The sequence below is a fragment of the Halichoeres trimaculatus genome, unplaced genomic scaffold, assembly GCF_033239565.1.
Source record: "Halichoeres trimaculatus isolate MK-OKI-2021-1 unplaced genomic scaffold, fHalTri1.1 fHalTri1_scaffold_19, whole genome shotgun sequence".
NCBI classification, from domain to species: Eukaryota; Metazoa; Chordata; class Actinopteri; order Labriformes; family Labridae; genus Halichoeres; species Halichoeres trimaculatus.
The window spans coordinates 11,395,559-11,418,187 of NW_027437197.1; the positions used below are offsets into that span (position 1 = coordinate 11,395,559).

The 22,629-nt window shown below is 40.1% G+C and overlaps 1 protein-coding gene across 1 annotated transcript; it reads right to left on the reverse strand.

Moving 5' to 3' along the window:
• Positions 1-884: 884 nt before the first annotated feature.
• On the reverse strand, positions 885-5,060 carry LOC141808486 (transcription factor 21). The gene is made up of 2 exons (XM_074695112.1): positions 3,290-5,060; positions 885-2,407 (listed from the first exon to the last, which is right to left on the reverse strand). The coding sequence occupies exons 1-2, from the start codon at positions 3,867-3,869 to the stop codon at positions 2,370-2,372; spliced, it is 618 nt and encodes a 205-aa protein (XP_074551213.1). The 5' UTR covers positions 3,870-5,060; the 3' UTR covers positions 885-2,369.
• Positions 5,061-22,629: the final 17,569 nt, after the last annotated feature.

Sequence of the window (22,629 nt, forward strand, 5' to 3'; positions counted from 1 at the left end):
AGTGAAGAGAGAGCTGCCGCTCGAGCTGGTCTTAGCATACAGCAGACTATTGCTGTGTGTATAGGTGACTTGTGAAGGTGGAATCTTGGTGAATATTTGTATTGTTTTCTGAGACTTTCATAGAAGGTCATCTGTTTTGTGCCCGTACTTATTCCAGTTTTTTACACAATGGCAGCAGCATAATGTGAATATGCAGTATTTGTACCTGTGATGTAGCAACTAACTTTCATCCTAAATTGCAATCTACACTAAGATAACAAACTTTTGTTTACAATCCTGAAGTGAGCCCCAGTAAACCCGAAACAGGCAGCATGATGATCTGGTCATGTTGAATTTCCGCTTGCATTGACTTATATGTAACAAACATGTCAGAGTGTTACTCTGTCTTAATTTGAGATATCCCTAACTTTTTGTTGAGACTGTTTCTGATCTCTTCTATCTCGATTGCTGTATTGTTTATCAGGATGTGATCCACTAATTATATTTACAAGTTCTATGCCTGGACTCCAAAGTTAACCTAACATGATAAACACACCTGCTGCCTGATAGCTAAACAGCCTCACAGTGTTTGTCAGGATAAGACTGTCGGATGTTAAATCAATAAACTACCTCAACACAGAGAAGAGGCCTGATGCAACCCACAGACTGGAATAAATCTTACTCATTCCGACCCTTAAAATTCCCCTTTAGCTGAGTCATATCTCCTGTGTACGGTATCAGAGCTGTTCTTCATGGGATATGATCTCATGGCAGTGGCCAGAGAAGGTTAATCCATTTAACCTCCGCCACAATTTGGACCAAAAGTAAATGAATGAATTATGAAAATCGCAGGGATTTATTCTTGGCCTTCTCTAAGGGTTTGAGCTGTATTCTCTGGAAAATTGTGGCTTAAATCCATGGCAGCCACAATGATAAAAGTTATCAATCATTCTAAGTATCAAAACAATTTAATAATTATGTCACTTGCTTTTATTATCTTTGACTTTCAGTAAATAATGGACTTCCTTTCATGTGACCATTGATCCTAAGACAAAACTCTGAGAATGCCCGTATGATTTAATCTCTAGAGGTAATAAGTCAATTAATACCACTAGGGGGACTCAGGTGTCACATGTGATGATGTGATGGCCACCAAAGGGTGCACACAGCATTTCTTCATGCCCATTTTTATATTTCATCTTCAATTCCTCCTAAAAATCAGATATAAATACACTCAGTGTCTTGTGTATGTAAGAGAGGAGTGAAGAGGAAGTCAAGGCAACATTTGTTACAACCAGTGGAAATAAATTGCTGAAATATTTCTTGTTGTCTATAATGGCTTAACCAGGGATCTATTCTTAATGCCTCTAACCAGTGCTCCCAAAGGGATCTATTCTTAATGCCTCTAACCAGTGCTCCCAAAATAAAGATAAATCACATTGAACCGTGATTCAATCATAGATTTCACAACTTGTTTTCTTCTTGATAATGCATCAGAGAAAAAAAAATCACAGGGGTCAAATAAAGTGATACAGGTTTGACAGAAATTGTTCTTGTTAGGAAAGTTGTGACATAAAGAAAGAGATATCAGTGAACTTGCGATGCTGTGTGAGCTTCTCTATGATGATACACACAAGGAAAATGACACATTAGCTTAACTCTTTATGTGCAGTCAACTAGAATAATAAGACAAGAAACACAAACTGTCTCCAGTGAGCTACAAAACATGACATAATCAGTTTGTACGATCACATATCCAAGAAATCAGTTTTTTATAAATAAAAGATAATTGTAATAAATAAAAGAATAGATAAATAAATAATTAAATAAATAAATAATACAGCAGATGATAGAGGTTGCACATGGAAAAAACAGTTCACTATAAGCCTCATTGCCATGTTTGGCAGCAGCAGCAGCTGACATGCTAAAACATCGCCCTGATCAGTGCACCCATTGTCTCATTTACATGATCAAGGCTCTTTTTAACACATCGACTTGCAGACTAATGAGCGCCCATCCAGAAAACACTTCAGCACTGCATGCAGAAGTATGAGCCCTCAGGAAGTCCATTCAGTCCTGTGCCAGCGTGCCCTCCTCTTCTGGGACAAGTGCCATCCATGTGGGCAAACAATGCCAACCCTTTCCCCCTCCCCAGCCCTGAAAACAATGGCTCTCCATTACCAGTCATCAACAAATTAAAATATTAAAAGCCATGGATGATGCAGGAGTGGAAGGGCTGAGAAAGCCTGAGGTGTGTGACCCGGTGAGAAGTCTGCAGATGTCGATCAGTAGGTTCTGCCATGCCTGCCGACCGCCTGCCTTTGACATGTAGACAGAGAGCAGGAGAACAAACCTGAGCCTTAATACTCGGGGTGCCTCATGATCCTCGGTTAATCCCACTTTATCCAAGAGAGACGGGCTGTCAGATCTGGGGAGTGGGCGCACAGTTAGACAAAAGCAGGGCAAACATATAAGTTTTAATACATTTTAATGACTGTTTAACAAGTTCTAGATGTGGGGATAAAGGATGGAGGCACACTTAACACTGAAAAGCCATGTAAAGAGGTTTCAGACAGAGATTCCCACTGAATTACTTAAATTTAGAGAGTGTGTAATTGTGTTGAAGTGATATGAGGCTCATTTGGGAACATATGCACAGGGAAAAACACCTGGGGATGAAAGTGTGCAGCAAACACAGGCTGTTTACAATGACTTTCATTTAAAATCACCACACTGAGATATTTGTGACTGAAGAATGCTTAATAAATGGGATTTAAATGAAGCAGACACAGAATATGATGCTGTAATCATGACGCAGATCGACATTCACCAAGAAGTATGGTTCTGTTCTTAGTTTCTGCCCATTAGAGATTTTTTTTTCTTGAAGCAGCTTCTGCCAAATCTTTATTCATATTGTATTAATCAAATCTTTTTGGGGAAAACTTTAGGAAAATTTTTTGATAACTAGAGTTGGATGTGATTAACTTAAGTTTTCAATATAAGGCATTTCATGGGTCCTCTGTCTGATGTGACAGATTCATTAGGGAGAGTTTTATGCTGGCTGTGTGATAAAAGTTGCCAATTTATTACTTATTACAGTTCCCTGTTATTGAGAAATATTAACAGTTAAGAAATTTGTCTATTCAGTTCCCGAAGATGAATAGGCATTTTGCAGACAGCTGGAAGAGTTTAGGCTAATGTAAGGCTAATGGTAAATGTGAAAACATTGAAGGTGTAACATTTCACATCCTTATTTGAGGATCAATTACCTAACATGTTGTTTAAAGGCTAATAGTGGGTTTGAGCTCACCACTTGTGTTCCAGATGGCATTGGTTCGGTTCTTGTAGCCGCTCTTCATGCACTCATCCACGTAGGATTTGGGGTCGCAGCCTGACATGAGGATCTCTCTCAGCAGGGCGATGTAAGCTATGGCCAGCCTCAGTGTGTCTATCTTGGACAGTCGCTTCTCATAGGGGAAGGTTGGCACGTGGCAGCGCAGCTCCTCAAAGGCAGAATTGATGCTCAGCATCCTCTTCCTCTCTCGGATGTTGGCTGCGTGTCGCTGCACCTTGTAGGGCTGATGGGACACCAGCCGCCGCGCCCTATGCTTGGACACCTCCAGGGATTCATCCACTGAGGAGCTCTCGCCTTCAGCGCAGATGCTCGCTCCCGGGGAGCCCACGTCCAGGTCGGTGAAGGTCAGCTGTGAGTCCGGGAACATGGACTGACTCCCAAACGAGGACCAGGGCGAGAGCTGGCCGGATGCCGCAGTGTAGTCCAGCAGGAAGGTGTCCATCTGGGTTTGAAACTGGATGTTTTGATCCATCTGTCCCCAAAAGGCAAAATCTGTAGTGCCATCCTGGTCGAAGTCAAAAAGCATATCCTCCATAATTCTGCCAAGGATTTTTCCCCTTTCAACTGTGAAATAAAATCAATGCGCAGTCATGAAGTGACTAATTTACTCTTAGTTTCAGGCTTTGGAGGAGAGATAGATCAAGTCTATAGCTGACAACGCTGCGGTTTCTTCACAACCTGGTCACTGCCTTCATGAAACCCTTTCTCTCTGTGACAGCGGCAAGGGCACATCTCCTGGATTAAATACTTCCCGGGCCTCCATGTTTTCTCGGCGGGTCGCCCTGGCCTTTTCTTCAGAGCTGAAAAGGAGCTCTTAAGAATACTTTACCCCTCCCTGTGGCTCGCTCATTGCTTTAAAAACGCATTACAAAGAAATCAGTTGATCCCTGACAACAAAAAACGGGGGAAACACGTGTCTAATTATAAACTTCCCCACAAGTAGTCGCGCTAATATTGACAAAAAAGCACTCAATGCGCAGCAGTCATTGGAGGACTCGAGCAGAGCTTTACGACGCAGCAGGCCGTGCAAACCCGGTGGCCTCTGAATAGGATTGTTTTATCTATTAGAGCTCAATTGGTGACAAACACTGACAGAAACACATGGAAGCTCTTTGTTGGGACAGAATGTAACGAGATCTTAATGAAAAAGAAGCGTTTTCATGTTGATTTGCCTTTGGGTTAATTCTGGTCCAGACATATTTCTACGCACTGAAGTTAGATACCAAACAGACCTACACGATGTAAAATATTCCAGCAGCATCACCACAACTCGTCCCACATAATTTGAGTTCTGCAGCCACATTAATAAAATCCTAATTTGCAAATGATATGACTGACTAACTGGTAAACATGGAGAGGACACACGCTGTAATTACGCTGGGGCTAATCAAATACGCGCGCTCTCCTTCTTGGAGGTTGGACGGAGGGCAGTTAGGGGATGAACTCTAATTCAACAAGGCTGTATGTTTGCTAACACGTGCTTTTGATTTGTCAAAGTCCTCCAGGATGTTAATTCACTTTGTAACAGTAAACACGGGCTGGTAGGAGGCCTTTCGGTGCAGCAGCTGGTCTAACCTGAATGATTCAGAGAACTACTGAGGCAGGTGAAGCCTCGAACAGTTGGAAGAAAACAAAAAAAAACACAACTTTAGGCCTTCCTCACAGGTGATAGTGATAATATATTTTCTATTCATTTTGAAGAGTTATTATTATTATTATTATTATTATTATTATTATTATTATTATTATTATTATTATTATTATTATTATTATTATTGATTTAAAATCACGATGAAAAGTTCTATGAAGCAAACGTCCTCTGCTGTTCCTCCTCGTGTCTTGGGTGTGTTACATGAATCCGAGTGAAACAAGGCGCTTGAATAATTGATTCCCCTTAAGTTGTCGCAGATGTGATATTTTAGGAAAATTAAAGAAAGATGAGAGTTACTCATACAACAGTTGATGTGAATGAGAAACAAAAAAGGCCACAATGCTGTCGGTATTTTCTTTAAGTGAGTTTGATTTCCCTGCAGGGATCTCACTATTTGTTTCATGAAACACTTCAGAGTTGCTACACTTTTCCAAAAGTTACAAAAGCTAATGAAGTTACCATGTCCTTCTTACCATTTCCCATCCTGCAGTTTAATCATGCTGAAACTGACACACAAGAGAGAACTGAAAGTAAAACATCCTGATTAATTGTCTCATTGTTCGCAGGCCAGTCTTGTGTTAACTCTTGTGTAATATTATTATTTGGAGTGTAAATGGGACCGAACGAGAAATTCAGCGTGCGGTGCTGAAAATGACTGATTCTGGACATTGAAGATCTTTTCGATGGCAACATTTTTTGAAACGGGTTTATCACACACGACCCTCTTTTTTCAACATTCACTTTTTTAAGAAAGCCCTACAGTTTTCCTCTCCTCCCAAAAAGTGTTTGTCACATGTTCGATTTTAAAATAGAAATTCGCTGCATAATATAACATTTACCTGCGTTTACCATATCCCGTCAATCTATGTGACATCATTTCAACCGGTTAAAAACGACGATACTTGTCTCTCGCCTTAGATTTAACAATATGGCACAGCAGCGCACGCGGTGTTTGTAATTATGGGCTTCTCAATGACTGCAAAGAATAAGGGACAGCTTGTATTGAGAGGTGCGGACTCTGTCAGGACCTTCTGCCAGCCTGCCACTTGCATCTCTCTCCCAGCTGACGGTCCTGATGGTTTGGTTTGATCCAAACGCAAGAGACGCGCCTGTCAAATTCAGATCCCTCTCATTGTTTCAACGGCAATTCAAGAGGGCTGAAGTAAACAAAACCTTTAAAGCCCTTCAAAGAACGTGAAATTAAAAAAAAACTGAAATGTAAAATAGCACAGAGGATGAACTCAGCGCTGAGCTTTGCAGATTTAACTGAAAATGTTAAGATTGGGCTTTTATATCTCCCGATTGAGACATGAAATGTGTTCTTGGCTAATAAACAGATGTTAAAACCTCAATTCAATTGTGTGTGGTGCCTTATTTCACTGACACGGGCTGACAGTACTCCTTGCACGCGTGTGCTGTTAAAATTCGCAGCACAGAGAGCCAGGACAGTGCGTAAAGTGCGCCTTGGACGCAGCGCCAGGCCACATGCTTATAATTACAACTGTGGTTTGAAGCTGTTCCCCACCTGGATGTTTCTACGTGGAAAAAGGGAAGTTAATGACGCTGCAAATCAGACCTGCATCAGATTTGATCCCCAACAGCTCTTTCATGTCCTGTATATCATGACATAATATTAGGATTTTTAATGAGGGACACATTAGGGGAATTAGAGAGGACAGTGTAAGCTCACACAGGGCTTGTGTCATTTCCTACAAATCAAAAAACAATGTAACTGAACTTCAGAATCAGAGCCAAGATGTAATGCAACAATCCAAACATCTCCTTTTGGCCTTTCAGCCCTTTTTTCTTTCCTCTCACTCCTTTTCTCCTTCATCTTTCCTCTCTCCATCTGTCTTCTTCTCTCCCTCATTCAATGCCTATCTTTTATGCACACATCCACACAAACAAATCCATACACACTCAAAGCAGACACAAGACAGTCCAAAAGCCATCAATTCAACATTAAAAGAGAAACATAACAATGAACATCTCGGAGTTCTGCACAGTGACGCACATCTTGTTTGTTTGGGTACAGCTCTGATAAACATCTCGTCCTGGAGGCCTCTGGGATCAGTCTTGGCTGCTATGATAGAATGGCATTGCAGCCAAGTGTAATCTTCAGCCCTGGCCACAAACAGCTTTGATCCGCGCTGGGGCTAAACCATTAGAGTGTCACGGCACATTGGAGCGATAGCTTACAGCAGAAGTTAGCCTTGACTGCAGATTCAGGATGCAGATAGCCTCAGGCCTTTACCTTTAAAGGTAGCATACAATCAGCATTAATACGGGCCCAGCTTCAAAGAGCATGCCAGTCAGCTGAATGAAAATAATGCAGGAAATGCCTGAGAGCAGTTAAATCTCTCCTGCATGTTAATTATGTGTGGATTTAGAAGTAACTCTCACCTCCTTTATAGTGTCTGAATCTCTGGGGCAGCAAACAAATGCTTCATGTGTGCTCTCTGGCTACATGTGTGTCATAAAATCAATGCACAAACTCAATTACTTCAACAAAACCTGCCAAAGAAATGACTCTGATTCTGGTCCTCAAAGTTAAGTTGCAGCTATCTGGCTCTGCGCCCATTCCTGTCTGCATTTCAGTCCCAGCTCTGGTCTGGAAAAAGCATCATGGTCATAAAAAAGGCCTTAAGCAAACACCCCTCTGGGGGCACCACCCCTCTCTCTGGAGTGGGGAGAGCCTCAGGCTGGATCCGAGCCCTGAGCTTGATAAAAACACATCAGTTTTGCACAATTGGTGCGTATACACTTCGTGACAACAGGTGGTATTTAGATAAAGAGTGCACGTGTACAACACATCATAAGCCTCCCTTTTACCCCAGTATTTTATTCATCAATCCCTAACTTTGCATCTAGTAACAGACCTTTGGTGTGTCTCTTTGGGATGTCTCAAAGGCTGCACAGCTGATCTACAGGGAGAGCGTGTGGATGTCTGCAGTCATCAGCAGGGACACCTGCAGAACAACAGATGTCACCTGACCTCAGAATATATGTTGTGAAAAAAAATAAAACCAATTTTCTTTTGCCATAAGAGAATCCTTCTCTCTTTCAATGACTGATAACAATGCTTCAGCTCTGAGGTGAAATGGAAAAACAGCAAGAAAATACTTAACTCAGTTAGTCTAATCCAGCATCAGTCAATCATCATTTTGACAAAAGTTCTTGAATTCCTTTCAATCAAACATATTTAGCATCCACAATTAGATGTTCTGTTGTTTGGAGAACACTCAACACAGCTGAGCATGCACAATGAGAATGACACATAGAACAAAAACAGTAATTCAATGAGGAAGCAAGCTGACAAAATAAAGAAACACAACAAACAAAGCCATGGCGACAAACTCTGGATTCTTTAGATGAAAGTCAGAAGCGTGTAAAGAATATGTCTCATAAAACGAGCCGCAGTTAAAGTGTCAAGAAGAGGAGTTGAACAGAACTTGACTGCTTGATAACCATTAATTTGTCATTGGTTGTTTACTCTGAAGTCACGCTTGACTATGAGAGATTTGGCAAAAATTTCCAGTTGTAGTTCATCTGCAAGCATGTGATGAACATTTTTCTGCAGTTCAATGTTTGGTTTTGTTTGTGAAGATGTAACTTTGACAGTGATGGGGTGACATCTCGATGATTTCTAGCTGTGATAATCTTTCGCGTTGCCTGAGGCTTAGTCGTGGGGACATTCTCGCTGAAACCAGATGTGAAATATTCCTTCTGCAACTCCACTTCATCGGAACAAAACACTATCGTGTCCATTGAGACTGACACACACACAAACACACAGGCCTGATACTCAGGAGATTGTCTTAACAGGCATGAGGGCGTCTTAGGTCACTGCAGAGACATGCCTGTGGACACTCTGCCCCTGAAGACCAGCTGCTGGCTTTGTTAAGCTTCACTTGTCCTTATGTCTTTATTGTCTCAGCCCTGTTGTTTGGGTTGGCGAGGTTTCACATGTTTTCCCATCTTGATTAAGAGACAGAAAACAGCTTTTTTCTTGTATGGGTTTAAGTGGACTCTGGATGTGATCCAGTTTTGAAAAGCAATGAGTTACTCTTTGGACATTCACACTTGGGTCACTCCTTTGTGTTTACAGGTTGAGTGGTGGATCATAATGGTGTCCAAACAGAAGGAGAGACATGGCTGAATTAAGGTTAGGGCACACTGGACACAGAGGGTGAATATGTTGTTGAATGCTCAGAGACCACAGAGACAAAATGAAGAATGTGAACAGGGAGCATCTCTAATGTCTCTCTTCAGTAAACTGGGTGATTAAGTGATAATCCAATTACTTTCTTTCCTCTGTTTACATGAATGTGTTTCCTTTGGGAACAGATACTGACAGGGAGAGTAGCTTTTTTTTTAACAAATGTAACAAAGATAATACAATAGTAGAATGTTTCAAAAGCAGAATGTAAAACTAGAAAAGCACTAGAGAGCGCAGTCCTACTTTAATGTTATACTTCCTTTCAGCAGACTGTCTGCTACAATTTAGTGTTAGTTGCAGGTTTGTATGGTTTGATAATTTGTTACCTGACAGTGTTGTAAATTATGATGACCCAGTAAATATTTCATATTCTGGATCTTAGTATCCAGAATATTGCCAGGATCTGGATCGTACTTTTACATCTGCCTGAAATTATTGTGACCTTGTCTTGTATTGTTTTCCAAAGCAATCTGGCCATTTATCGTGGAGTATATATACACATATGGTGAAATTGGCCCTAACTTTAAATAAAGAATCCTTTAAAAAATGTCCTGCATCCAGACAGTGATTCAGATCACCTCCAAAATGTAATCACTTGTACTTAAACCCATTTTGAACATTTCCTGAAAATTTAATCTGGATCGGTGTGTTAGTTTTTAGGAAATGTTGTTCATAAACAAACAAACAGACAAACTCTACCAAAAACGTAACCTCCTTGGCAGAGGTAACAAAGTCTTGGCAATACATCTGTTAGACTATTTAAATGTATTTCAGGTAAAGGGAGGTCAAATGACCCACCAAAGGGGCAGAGAGTAAAGATTAAAACACAACTCATATGTCAAAAATATCTTAATCAGGGGAAGTCTTGCTCTTCCGCCTGTCTGAGAGAGGATGGGAGTGGGAGAAAGACAGAAGAGGATCCGGCTGTTAAATATTTAGAAAGTTTTTCCAAACAGGTCCCAACTGATATAAAAATGATGGCTCTATTATTTTTCCCTAAGCTGTTGGCACAATCAAGCTGAACCTGCTGACCTGAGATGAATCAAAACTGCTCCCCTGGGGATGAAAACTAGTCAGTCAGTCAGTCAGTGGTCGGATCCTGAAATGTAAGACGTCCAGAGCAGCTCTGATGATTTGGACGAGCTTAGAAGTAAAACTAGAAGTCAACTTGGGAACGATCAAGAAATGATTGAATGACTTTTTGAATCATCCACCAAATGCTGAACGGAAACAAAGCTGGTGCTTGAGGTTCATGACATAATGTTCACAATTGGTTTTCATCCAAGGTTTCAGGGCCTTGCTCCATTCAGCTGAAGCTCACATGATCTATAGCTTTTGTGTGTGAGGGTATGTGATTTTTGACATTTATAAACTTAAGTGAAAATGATGGCGGGAATGGGATTGACAGATGACTGGTGGAGGATTTATGGATGAAAAAAAATAATGCAAGACAGGAGAAGGGGTGGATAGTTGGGTAGTTGTTTCTTCTGTGTTTTAGGTTGGCAATGCATCAGCTTGTATGAATGTGTCATTTGATGTTTACAACCCACTCTGCATCTTTTCAGCTCAATAAAACAAATCAAAACTGAGATTAAGCCACAGTCATTATTTGAGTCCTGATCACAGTTTCTTTCATTTTACACAGAGAGAGCAGATGAGTCAAATTTGCCTCACAGTAACATGCAAATATTTGAAAGCCCATTAAGTTTACTTTACTGTGATTGACAGCTTATTAAACACAGAGATCAACACATCTGTTTACTTCTCAGAGTTACAAACAATTCTGAGTAATTCTTTCCTGTCTGTTAAGAATATATGACCTCGGCCCGATCTGCCCTCGCATCCAGTCAGACTTCAAGCCTGTGAGGCGTGCAAGCATTTTTAATCAATGTCAGAGAATTAATCCAACCTTAGAACAGAGCAAAGTCACACCAAAAGCTTCGACATCTGAGAACAATTAAAGTCTGGTTTCCATGAGAGGCTGATTTGCTGGTTGACAGTTGCAGTCAGGGGGAGACCCCTCCCCTTGCCCTTTCGAGTGCCCCACTGCCTGTACCAAACTACCCACCAGAAAACACGCATCAGAAATCAGTCCTGAGCAATTTTGCATTAAAAAATCAAAGCAAACAGCTCTGGAAATATGAACAGCAACCTTTTGAACGTTATGAACCATTTGCAGACGTGAGAAACACTTTCTTTGCTAATGTGCTTGTTTCCTTGCCTGTTGCGCCACCCAAAAGGCCCAACAGTCATTCCAAAATGGCACAAAGAGGGAAACTTTCAAATAAATACATAACTTGACACAAGATTTATCCCATGCTTCTTACTTTGTAATTCTTAGAAAGCTACACCTAGAATCTGGTTTAGTTAGTGAATTACTGAGCTTTAGGGTTTGCAATAAGTTTATTTAACTGTGGATAAAGCCTGGAAAGTTATTCTTTTGAGCAGCAACGGGAGTATCTGCTCCGATGGACCAATCAGGTCAGACTTGCTCCTGATTGGTCAAAAAAGGGAATTGCTTACGTCGGCAAATCCCCTTAATCCAAACAGCTAATTTTAGGTCAGGGTTTTACATTCACAAGCACTGCTAAGTACAGGTTTTGTCAGTAAATATCACATTTTGTGGGCTGGGAGGATAGCCAAAGACCCACAAATTTCACTAAAAGATCTAATAAAGTGATTTTTGCATAATATGGGACCTTTAAGTGTAAAGCAATATATTGAGAACAAGAACTTGTGTGGAGAAATCACCCACCGGACAAAAAAATTCTGCCCACATTGTGGTTTAACAGACTTAGATAAAAGTTAGCATTTCTTCAGAATTAACAGATGTCAGTCTGTACGCTGCCTGTATGTCATCAGCCACTGAGCTGTCAAACTGAGCATACTCACAGGTCTTAGTCTCCTGAGTCCATGTTTGTGTCACTGGCTTTTGTTGTGAATCACTCTTTGGATGGATCGTACTGCAAGATACAAGGTTCTGTATTATGCCTCACTTAGTCTCTTTCTAAAGAAGTTTCCCACTTTGAGCATTCAGACTCTTATACTCCTGAGTCAAAGCTCAACACTGAGCTTGGGTTTTACATAATCTAAAACAACATCAGGTCAACTTCTTAACCTTACAATCTACAGTTTGAGGAATGATAGAAGTTGACTTCATCCAGGAGTAATGTTCTCTTTCCTTTGAGAAAACCCCACCTCACACACGCACACACCCCATCCACGATATGTTGTTTGGATTGGATTGAAAGGCTTATGTTGTAGGTGTTCCCATCTTCTGACTGGTTCAACTGCTGCCAAGGACTTAAACTGTTTATCCTTGAATAGGCTTAATCTTGGAACATTTCTTTAAGACAATAGCACAAGAGACAGAGAAGGCATGGGGTGAACAAGAGAAGGAATAAAGACTGCAAAACAGACAGGTTATAAGAAACAGATTGCTAAACATAAACACCAATCAGTTGACAGGAGCAGAAACAGGAAATTAGATTCCCAGGAGCTGGAAAATGCAACCATGAGAGAAAAATGAGTATCAATGATTCATTGTGTTTCTCCTGCCACAGTTGGATGAGGAATAAAGGAGTGGAATGAATGAGAAAAAAATGAATAGAGAAGTGAACACGGAAAACTTGAAAGAGACAAGAATGAGAGGGGAAACAATCAAACAGCGATTTAAGACAAGGCAATCGGGAAAGACACCCAAGACCACAAGGTCTCTTCCTTAGACTCTCAGATACCACAGGAGCTTCTGTCTTGGCTTTTGGACCATCTTTTCTCTTCATCCTCAGAGTCAACATGGATGGGAAAAAATAACTCTTATTTCAAAAGTATATAAGCAATAAATTTTCCCAAAGTTGGGAATATATTTGAAATAAATTTGAAAAAATATGAAATATCCTTTGGGGTCTGTTCATCAAGAAAGATGCTTAAATTTTGAACCTGATATTTGTACAAGTGTGTAATATTTCTTAATATAACAGTAAAACCTGCTATAACAACAGTGACAGAAGCTCCATTTAGCCCCTTGTCTCCTCCTCTCCTTCCACTCATTTGTCTGACTCTGTCTTGTGGAGGAAATGTACTTTTGAGTGCTTTTTGGAATTGAGCAAAACATTTTGGAATAAAACAAAGCCACTGTGATCATGTTGTCAGTGGATTTCCTGCTGAGTCACCTGAAACACTGGAGCCATCTAGCCAACTTGTGAGTCACTGCATTCTTGAAGCAAAAGTCATGTCATGTCGCACAGTGAGTTAGAGCGGATACCCAAACCTCTCAATTATTGAATTAACATCAGAAAGATTATAATTCAGCTGCAGCAACAAAAACGGGTCAAGAACAAAGGTTTAAAATGTTCCGTGCGGCTCGAAGAGGAAACCGCAACAAGTGAAAAATGTATTTTCAGTCACTTTGGATGATTTGAAGTGAATATTTTTGGCATGGGTTTCCTCGTCTGAAAAGCTAACCACTAGAAAGACAAAGTTTAATAACACAACATGAAACCCTCTTTTGACAATAAAACCACCGTGACTCTAGCTTGAAATGTAACAAAAGTAAGAAGCTGACAAGAGTTCCTGCAGGGACCCAGAAAAGATGGATGGGCTGCTCCTACTGTTTCTGCAAAGTCAGGTTAGTACATTTCAGATAATATACAACCTGCATTTGCTATATGAAGAGACCAAAGGCAGAAGAGCAACAGGGTGGCGGAGGACTGAAGCCCCAGTATGTGACCTTCTTTCCTTGAAGGCCTGACCTCACAGCCGCCCCCTTATGGGCAGAGGAAGTCTCAGCCTTACAACCTGGAGACCAGACTGAGAGGGATGAGGCCAAACTGGCGAGAGTTGCAGCGTTTTGGGGCAATGAAAAATAATTTCCTCCTGAAGACGAGTCTCAGGGGACCCAGCTCGGCCCAAAGCAGAGGAGTGTGAGCCATGCAGGAGGAATTCCAGGGTGGGGTGAATGAGAGCGTCAGAGGGGAAATGTCAAAGACAGACAGCAGCGTCAGGCTGCTGTACCCAGACCTGTTTACTTGATACCTGATCAAACTGCACTGTGAAGGAATTGAACATCCAGAGAGGAGCATAAGTCAAACAGCAGGCATTAGGTCACTAATGTGCACTGCAGAAATGTCAGTGGAACAATTTTATATAAAACTACCTTTTGGGATTTATTATGTAATAGACATTCCGATACTTCCTTGACTTTGCTCTATTACTGCGTGACCGGCTTAATCCAATTACAGCCAAGGGTCACTCTTCAAAATAAGGTTGTACTCACTTTTCTCAGAGCTCTATGATACTTGCATGAGTCACTGAGTCTAGTGTACTTTGACTAAAAAGCCAGCAATTTCTGTAAAAAGGGGACATGTATCCTGACTATCTGATTAGGGATTAAATGAGATAAAGGTGTCAGGACCCAGTGCATTAATACTAATAATTATCGTAATAATAAAATGAACCAATAAATGAAACTGTAAATGAAACTGTAATACATTTCAATTGTGGGCTCCTTTCATGACACTCGAGTTCACCTTACATAACAAGTATAAAAACCAGAACAATCAATTACATAAAAACACCAAACAGCAGAAGTGAGGATGGCAAGGACAACCAGAAAAAGGTAATCGATATGAGTGAGTTTTAAACTGAGATTTGAAATTTGAGAGACAGGTAGTTTGTTGTATAAGGGGCTGTGTACCTACAGACTGGTCAGGGTGTATCTAACTTAAGCATGTTGACATCAAGAGCCAGGATCAAATCCCAATCTCTTTATGAAATGATGGGCGACTATCCACAGCCACCCTATATTATGTGAAATCTGTAGTTATAAAATAGTGAAGGCATATATCCAGCTTTGTGTAACCCAATCACTCCCCATTTTGTGCCACCACTATTATCTCAGCTGGGTACATCTGGAAAAGCCTACGTCAAGCCATTGCTAAGTTTTTCAAACAATAGCTGATAATCTGGCACTGCTTTGCATCTCTTTCCCTTAGATTTCAAAGAACCATATGTCACACGACTGTTCAGAGGACACATTTTGACATAAAGTAATGACAGGAAAACTACACAGTCGTGTGTTTTTTCTAACTTTTTTTTCAACACCATGGCAAGAAATAGACAAACTTGTTTTGACAGATTCCACAGTGACGGCCTGTTCGGGTATTCTCCTCTCATTAAATCAGCTGGACATATGAAGTTTGGAAAATTAGACCATGATGGAAAAACCTCCTCCCACTGACTGTCCATCCCTTTGTTCTGTGAGGAGACGATGACTGGTATTTTTACTGGGCATCTCATGGTGTTCTTCAAAGTTGGCGTTTTTCAACTTTTGGCTCTAAACTTAACAGAAAAAAATGAGAAAGAAAAAAGTGAAACGATGTGCGGTTTAAGCTGAGCAATATTTTCAAAGCTGTTCACACACATGTTGGAAGTATACATTAATTAATTTACACATTCACCCCACAGATTTCATTCCAATGAGGAGACAAGATACCAGAAAACGTAGCCAGGTCACGACCCTTACAGAAGCCAATGCTCTGCTGTTTTTGTGTCTAAAGTTTTCCACTTTCCCAGCCATTTGTTTTAGTGCCCAGACTTCAAAGAGGACTTGAAAAGGTAGAGATATCTACCCAGCCCCATAACCACTCCCCATTTACAGTGTGGGGAAAATGGAGCAATGTGGTTCATATTATTTGATAAGCATCCCATATTCTTTAAGGTATTTTAATGACCTGCGGCAAGTGCTTTCATGGTCCTGGCGCTAACTCTCCAGTGACACTCAGGGAGCCTGCACATGGAAGGCTCTCAAGTCAATAGTGGCCTGAAGATCTTTATTGCACAGTGACACCCGGTGTGTAGACATGACTCTGAACGATGGAGAAGAAGATCAGTTTTCCTTTCTCCCAGACCACTGGTTTTCATTATGCATCTTCTTTTTTTCCATCTGTCCGTTTATTTTTCGCTGTCTGGAGATGTCAGGGCGAGCATGTGTTCTTCCCCATGCCGTGACTGTACGAGTGTGTGTACTGATGGCCGTCAGGAGGGACATGTTGTGTATTGTTTTTGGGCCGTGTGGTGTGCCAGCTGTCATGGATGGCCTTGGCCGAGGTTTTTCCTCAGACCTCTGGGTTTCTCAGTTGTAACAAGTGCAGCCTGTGAGGTCTCTGGCAGCCACGTTGAACGTGCACTAATAAGTACGGACCAAAAACAGGGGTCTCCCTACTGAGGGATTTTCACAACATCAGCATAAAGATTCAACTGGGCCCTGACGTCGACCACCCAAGTATTGTTGTCAGTATGCAAGGAAACCCTAAAAAACGTTAGTCTTCAAAAGAAAATGAGACTTGAGTCTCTAGAGCAGGTGTGCTGAAACCTTGGGGCTCATATTGTGCTAAATTTTCATTACAATGACCATCAAACATGTAGAAATGATTAGAATTTAAATTTGTTGTAACTCTATATAATTTATAATTATGATAATTCCAATTATGATAAATTATTCTGTTCCATAACCAGCTTAAAACTCCCCACAATATCTCTAAGCCAGCAGGGTTCGTTTTCCTTCTCTGGTTTTGACAAAAGTTGACTTTAACACCATGTTTCAGGCGTCAGGCGATGCCCATATACACATCTTCAGAATTATCCCTAAGACCAAACAGGACAGTTTTATGAACCAAGCTTTATAAATTTCATTAGAGTTTATTTTTATTTCTGTTTCAAGGATGTTTTAATTGAAACTCTGATGACAAGTAGTTCTAGGACTTCAAGCCAAATTTACAGCTTCAACTCACTGCTTCAAGAAACACTTCTTAAATGATCTGACCCAAAATGACCTACAGCAGCAGACATCCCAAACTTTTGTCATCACACTTCAGTTGCACCAAAGTGATTGCACAAGCACCCAGAGAAATAAAGGGAACATGATTGCTCAAATTTGTCATAAAACATATTCATAAGGACAATTCCATTTATGACAAGTTGACAAGAAGCCTGACTTTGGACGTGACATATCTTAACTTTTCAATCTCCTACCCTATCCTCTCATCAGCTAACAGCTGCGTTGTTTGCCTTCATCAAGCTGAACCACAAAATGTCAAGTCTCACCCTTCAGGGGTTGGAGTTAGGCCTCATTTACCGACATCAGAGCTTGTTTGTGCAGATGAGTTATGGACTTACTGTGTTGGTATGTTCTTTTGTGGTGATTACAAAGGCCATACAGTGACTGGGAAGCCTCCACTAAACTGTCACACAGAAACTTCTTTGTTCCAGAAAGAATTTCAGGAGGTGGCTCTTTGCAAAGCAAACACCCCGATCTTCCAACAACCCCATTTACCCCCCCAACTGTAAACCTGCCAATCCCTGTGGACCCCCTGGCATCTCAGCAGGGTCAAACAAAAAGGCCTGGATCTAAACTTTGGGTTTTACCCTTGGATCTGGAATATGTATTTCTCACTCTGGTTCATAGTGTGTATATTTCTTTGGAGTATTACTTCTGAGAATCCACATTTTCCTTTCCTCCTGGGAACTGCAAGGCCGAGAGAGTGGGGGAGTCATGTTGTGGTTTTTTGGGCAAAGTCCTGATTTTCTTTGAAGTGTTTCGAAAGCTGAGTGCACAGCCTAAGTGACAGTGCGCACTCTGAACAGCCACGCTGGTTTGATGCTGTCTTTCCATAATCTTGTCCTTCCTCTTTTATGTCTTAGAAAATGTGTTGTGAATTCTCAAGCTGTAACATATTGTAAATTGAGTGTAAAATTACAGAACCCTGTGAATCACTAGGATCGATGCATCATAAGCTAAATATGCAGTTCGTGCAGAGTGCAGATTTGGCCTGCTCTGGTTGTTTTATGCTGAAATCTGTCTTCCAGCTAGCAGGAGATGAAATAGGGAGGAGCATGGGGAAGAAAAGCTGTACTGGGGTGAGTTACCATAACTTTTTAAATTTATATGCATGGACTAGAGGATGAAAGTGCTTATCGATAGCAGAAGTTTTCAAAGGATGAAGAATCTACAACATCACTTGCATTTTACAAGGTCTTGGTACTTTAAAGTGAGGCCAAATGCTATTACAATAGATGGTCAAGGTTGAGCTATGAGTAATAATGTGAATATGCTAGAGTCCATACATTCGCTACATTTCATTCATAATCCTAAATACTAACAAAATAAAGCATAAACCAGTTTTACATTTAGATTATTTTTGTGGGATTAGCTGAACAGGGTGAGAATATTAAAATTTTATTATCTTAAATCGATGAAGAACTTAAAAGATGTCTGAAGTCATAAGAACAAAATGAATGTGTACTATTAAAGGTGCATTGCCCATATGAAAATATCCAGTGGTCAGGCTCTTCTTCTCCCACAGTTGCTTTCAATGATGATAAATCTCTGTTATTCTTCTATTTTAAGTTTTTACCGTCAAAAACTTGAGGTAAAATCTTTCCCCTTTATTGAAAAAAAACTGAAATCTTACCAAGTGTTTGTCTCTTGTTTTTAGTAAAATATCTTTTAAAACTTGATATTAGCCCCTTTCATCTGTCCAGTCCAGAAATTGTCTTATTTCAAGTTATTAAAAGACAAAAATTAGGTCTGTATTGCCTTTGACAGATAAAAAAAATCTGCTGGTGGGATAAGAGAAATGTGTTTGTCAAGATTAGAATAATTTCTTGATACAATTTCTCATTTCTCTTACCCCACTGGCAGATTTTAGAGTTGAATGTGGCTCATATTGAGTCTAAAATGACATTTTAACTGAAAATAAGACAAAAACACTTCATAAGATTCCATTTTTTTGCAGTGTTGTCCTCCAACAGCTTATTTTACCTCTTACAAAATGGTGTATGTTACTTCTTTGTCTGTCTGCTACTGAAACATGGCAGCGCAAGGTGGTTGCCACTAGGGACCTGCTCTTCATGTTTATATATAAGGCATATGTAAATTTACAAAAGTAGAACTGTTTTTATATTCAGGTGAATATGTACAAATGATATTCATATTCCATATCTATTGACTCTTTCAGTCAAATGCAGATAATTGCTTCACACTATGGAATGATATGACTTTAATGTCAACATAGAGGACAGGATACTGGAATACATAAAACAAGATTATATCAAAATATTTCAAACTGAATCTTTGGAGCTCTTTTATTTAATCTCTGACCTTCAGTAACATCTATGCTCCTTTTTTGCTCTCTTTTACTAATGACTCCCATCTAATGTTATTTATCTGAGTTCAAACAGGTAATTAGAGTATCATGTGAGAATGCAAAAAAAAAAGAAAAAAAAAAAAGCAAAACAAACACAACTGTCACACAGTAACAGAAAGAAAAACTGACATGTATAAGAACTATACTTATGTAGCTATGATGAAACCAACATGAAAATGGATAACAACATTTTATTTCTAAATCTGGATTGGGTGACCTGTTACTAATTTTTGCCAAGTACTTTTTGTGCTTTTTCTGACAGACTTCCATCTGCATGAAAACAACCATTGTATGTGTGAGGACAGAATATATAAGCCAGCATAAATATTAGAGTCACAGAGAAGTGTGACTCAGCTGTTTGATCAAAAGTGCAGAGACAGGGTGTGTGATGAACATACAGCAGAATAATAGACACAAAGGAGCTATAATAGAAGGCATCAATCAAGCAGCAGCACATGCTGTCTTCGTGAGATACAGAGTTCACGACTCTGACTTTTTCTCTCCTCTCTCCTCTTTTCTCTCCTTTTATCCCTCTCTCCCCTCACTGTGCATTGCCCTGTCTGTCTTGTCTTTGACATTCTTTGTTTCATGCAATAGCCGCCACATCCAGAAGGAATAGATTTGGCAGGACTGCTTTGATCCTGTTGTTATGATTCTTTCATTTGCCTCAGCCACATCCTTCTTTCTGCTGAAGTCGGCTCGCAAGATGCTTCGAATTAGGCTTTAGGATGAGTTGGTAGGAGAGGAGAAGAAGGAGGGAGAGGACGATTGACGTTCACCTCAGGTCAGTGAATGAGATGTGATGGTGCTTGTGTGACCTGGAATGGAAGTGGGATGAAATGGTCGGTTGCAGGTGATGTCAATTTATAAATTACCATGTGTTTTTTTTTGTTTGCACAACCTAAAAACTTTAGATTTTAAGGTTAAATTGTTCATGGTCCATTCAATGAACATGATAACTGTTTCTGATTTGACTCAACGGTTTAAAAAAAAAAATCTAGCTCCATCTACTGCTATAAGGACAACATTGTGGGGGCACAACTTTTGAAGAAAGGCAAGTTTCTTCATCACATCAATAAGAAAAAAAGAAAGAAGACAGAAAAAATCATGCACTGTGTTGACATGTTTTGGAAAACCACTGTCAGAAAGAGGCTCAAGTCAGTGTTGTATAGCTAAATTTTCTGTACGATATTCTCTAAGTCTAAAGACAAAGTCAGCTGAAAGGATGTGGTTACAACCACAAAAAAGACTCTTCTTTATTTGTGCTGTGTTAAGCATTTATCTCAACATGCTGCTCTTTGTCTTTCTTTCCTCAACTCTTCCTCATACCAGTGTTAGGGAAGGGTTTCTGTCTTCATTATACATAGCTTTTGGAGATATTAAGTTTAGGTAACATTGAGAAAAACTGTCTTGTGAATTTTTCAGACACTAATGTGAACTGAAATGTTTAAAGGACACTATGTCTCCCTTGAAGCTCTCCTGCTGTGTGCTGAGCTTTTCATGAGGCTGTGCTTTACGACACTATGAAGAGCACTGGACCACTCAGTGTCTCAGTTCACTCAGAATGATTTACATCATCGTGTGGGTCCTGGTCTAATAGTTAAAGATATTGGATACATCAATTTAAACGTGCACTGAGACAAGAACTGAGCTCTATGCATATTTGGTAGAAGACTGAAGACACTGTTGGCTGGTAAATGAAAGCAACTGGATAGACAAGGCGAAGCATGCAGCTGTTTCACTAACAGTGTTAACACTGGGACCATCTTTAGTGTCTCACTTTGGTTTTGGTTAAACATCTCTCAGCATGATGAGACCTTGATTACATTATATTTTCAATGTTCATCATTAAATTAAATTCAGCAATGTCGCTGACAAACCCAAATATGTTTGGTGGTGGTTGCTGAAGCAGACTGTGGGTACAAAGTGGGGGAAGGGGAAGGGGAAAGGGAAACAGACACTTAGCTTCAATTGTTGAACAACAACTACAAAAAAAAAAAAAAACTAATAAGCAAATTTCCCTCCTCCCAGGATTATGAAGAAATACATTTTACAGTTACCGCCACAACAAGCACTGATGGCCTTTAGGTACTGGGTGCAGCTGTGCCCTTAATAAGGCAAACACATGTAAAACTCCAGGCCATTTTTGTTCGTAAATGGATTTTGCAGCAAAACATACACCCCCTGTACAGTGTTCAGATTATCAAATCAGGTTGGAAAAATTTCTACAGTAAAGCTGGCATTGTTAAAATGACACCTGGTAATGATTCCTTTGCTCTTTGAGCCAGACTCAACTGGACACTAAAGGAACCACAGCCGTTGTTTTATTTTGTAAATCTTAAAGTTGTTGTTTAATTTTATGATGAGTTAAAAAAAAAAAAAAAACAGATGACCCAGAATACTACCCTGTGGTACTCCAAATTCCCAAACTGAAGAAAGGGAGCATCTGATAAGTGTAAATTCAACATTTCTTGTTGGAGAAATCTAATTTGATTTGAAAGCCTTAGATAGCCTTATCCTTCTCAATAGCAATTCTCTTTGTTTTTGTTATTTATTCATTTATTTATTAAAAAATGTGATAATTTCATTGTTATGTTATGTAATCTGGTCCTGACTTATCTTATATGCATGTTAAGTCCAATCAACTGGAAATCCTAATTGTATTACTCAAGTGTAGCTGTTGCAAGGATTATTAGAAAAAGAATAAAAGTGTGTACCAGCTAAGACCCACATGTGGGATAGAGTATGTGCAGGCAAGTACACACATCACATTCACATGCTTGGAAGGACTACTGTCCATCAAACACAATGAAAACACACACGCACACGCACGCATGCACACACACTTTACCCAGTCCCCTACACTGAATATAGACCCACACATGTTCTGCACACACTTCAACCAAACCTCTTCACTTTTATGTTTGTATACATACATACACACATTCAGCCTATCAGGAACTTCCAGGCACATGCGAGCACATTATACCCTTTCATCCCAGAAATGTGGCGACCATTACCATAGGATGTGGAAGTGAGCTGCAATAAATAAAACAGGATCAGAAACTGAAATGTTTATGTGGGGTGTTACAAAAGAGAAACCAGAGCAGGCCTGTTTCCTACCTCCTTCTTCCAAAAGAGACCAAATCAAATACACAAAAGCAAAAACCCTGCAAGTTAGCAGGACTGATTATTGTAAACGTACGCATAAACAGACCCA

Excerpts from the sequence above, each read along its gene's own strand:
- LOC141808486 (XM_074695112.1), bottom strand. The coding sequence starts at position 3,869 with ATGGAGGATATGCTTTTTGACTTCGACCAGGATGGCACTACAGATTTT. Across the intron at positions 2,408-3,289 it reads TGCCATCTGGAACACAAGTG|ATCTGACAGCCCGTCTCTCT; the intron begins GTGAGCTCAAAC and ends CCCACTCCCCAG.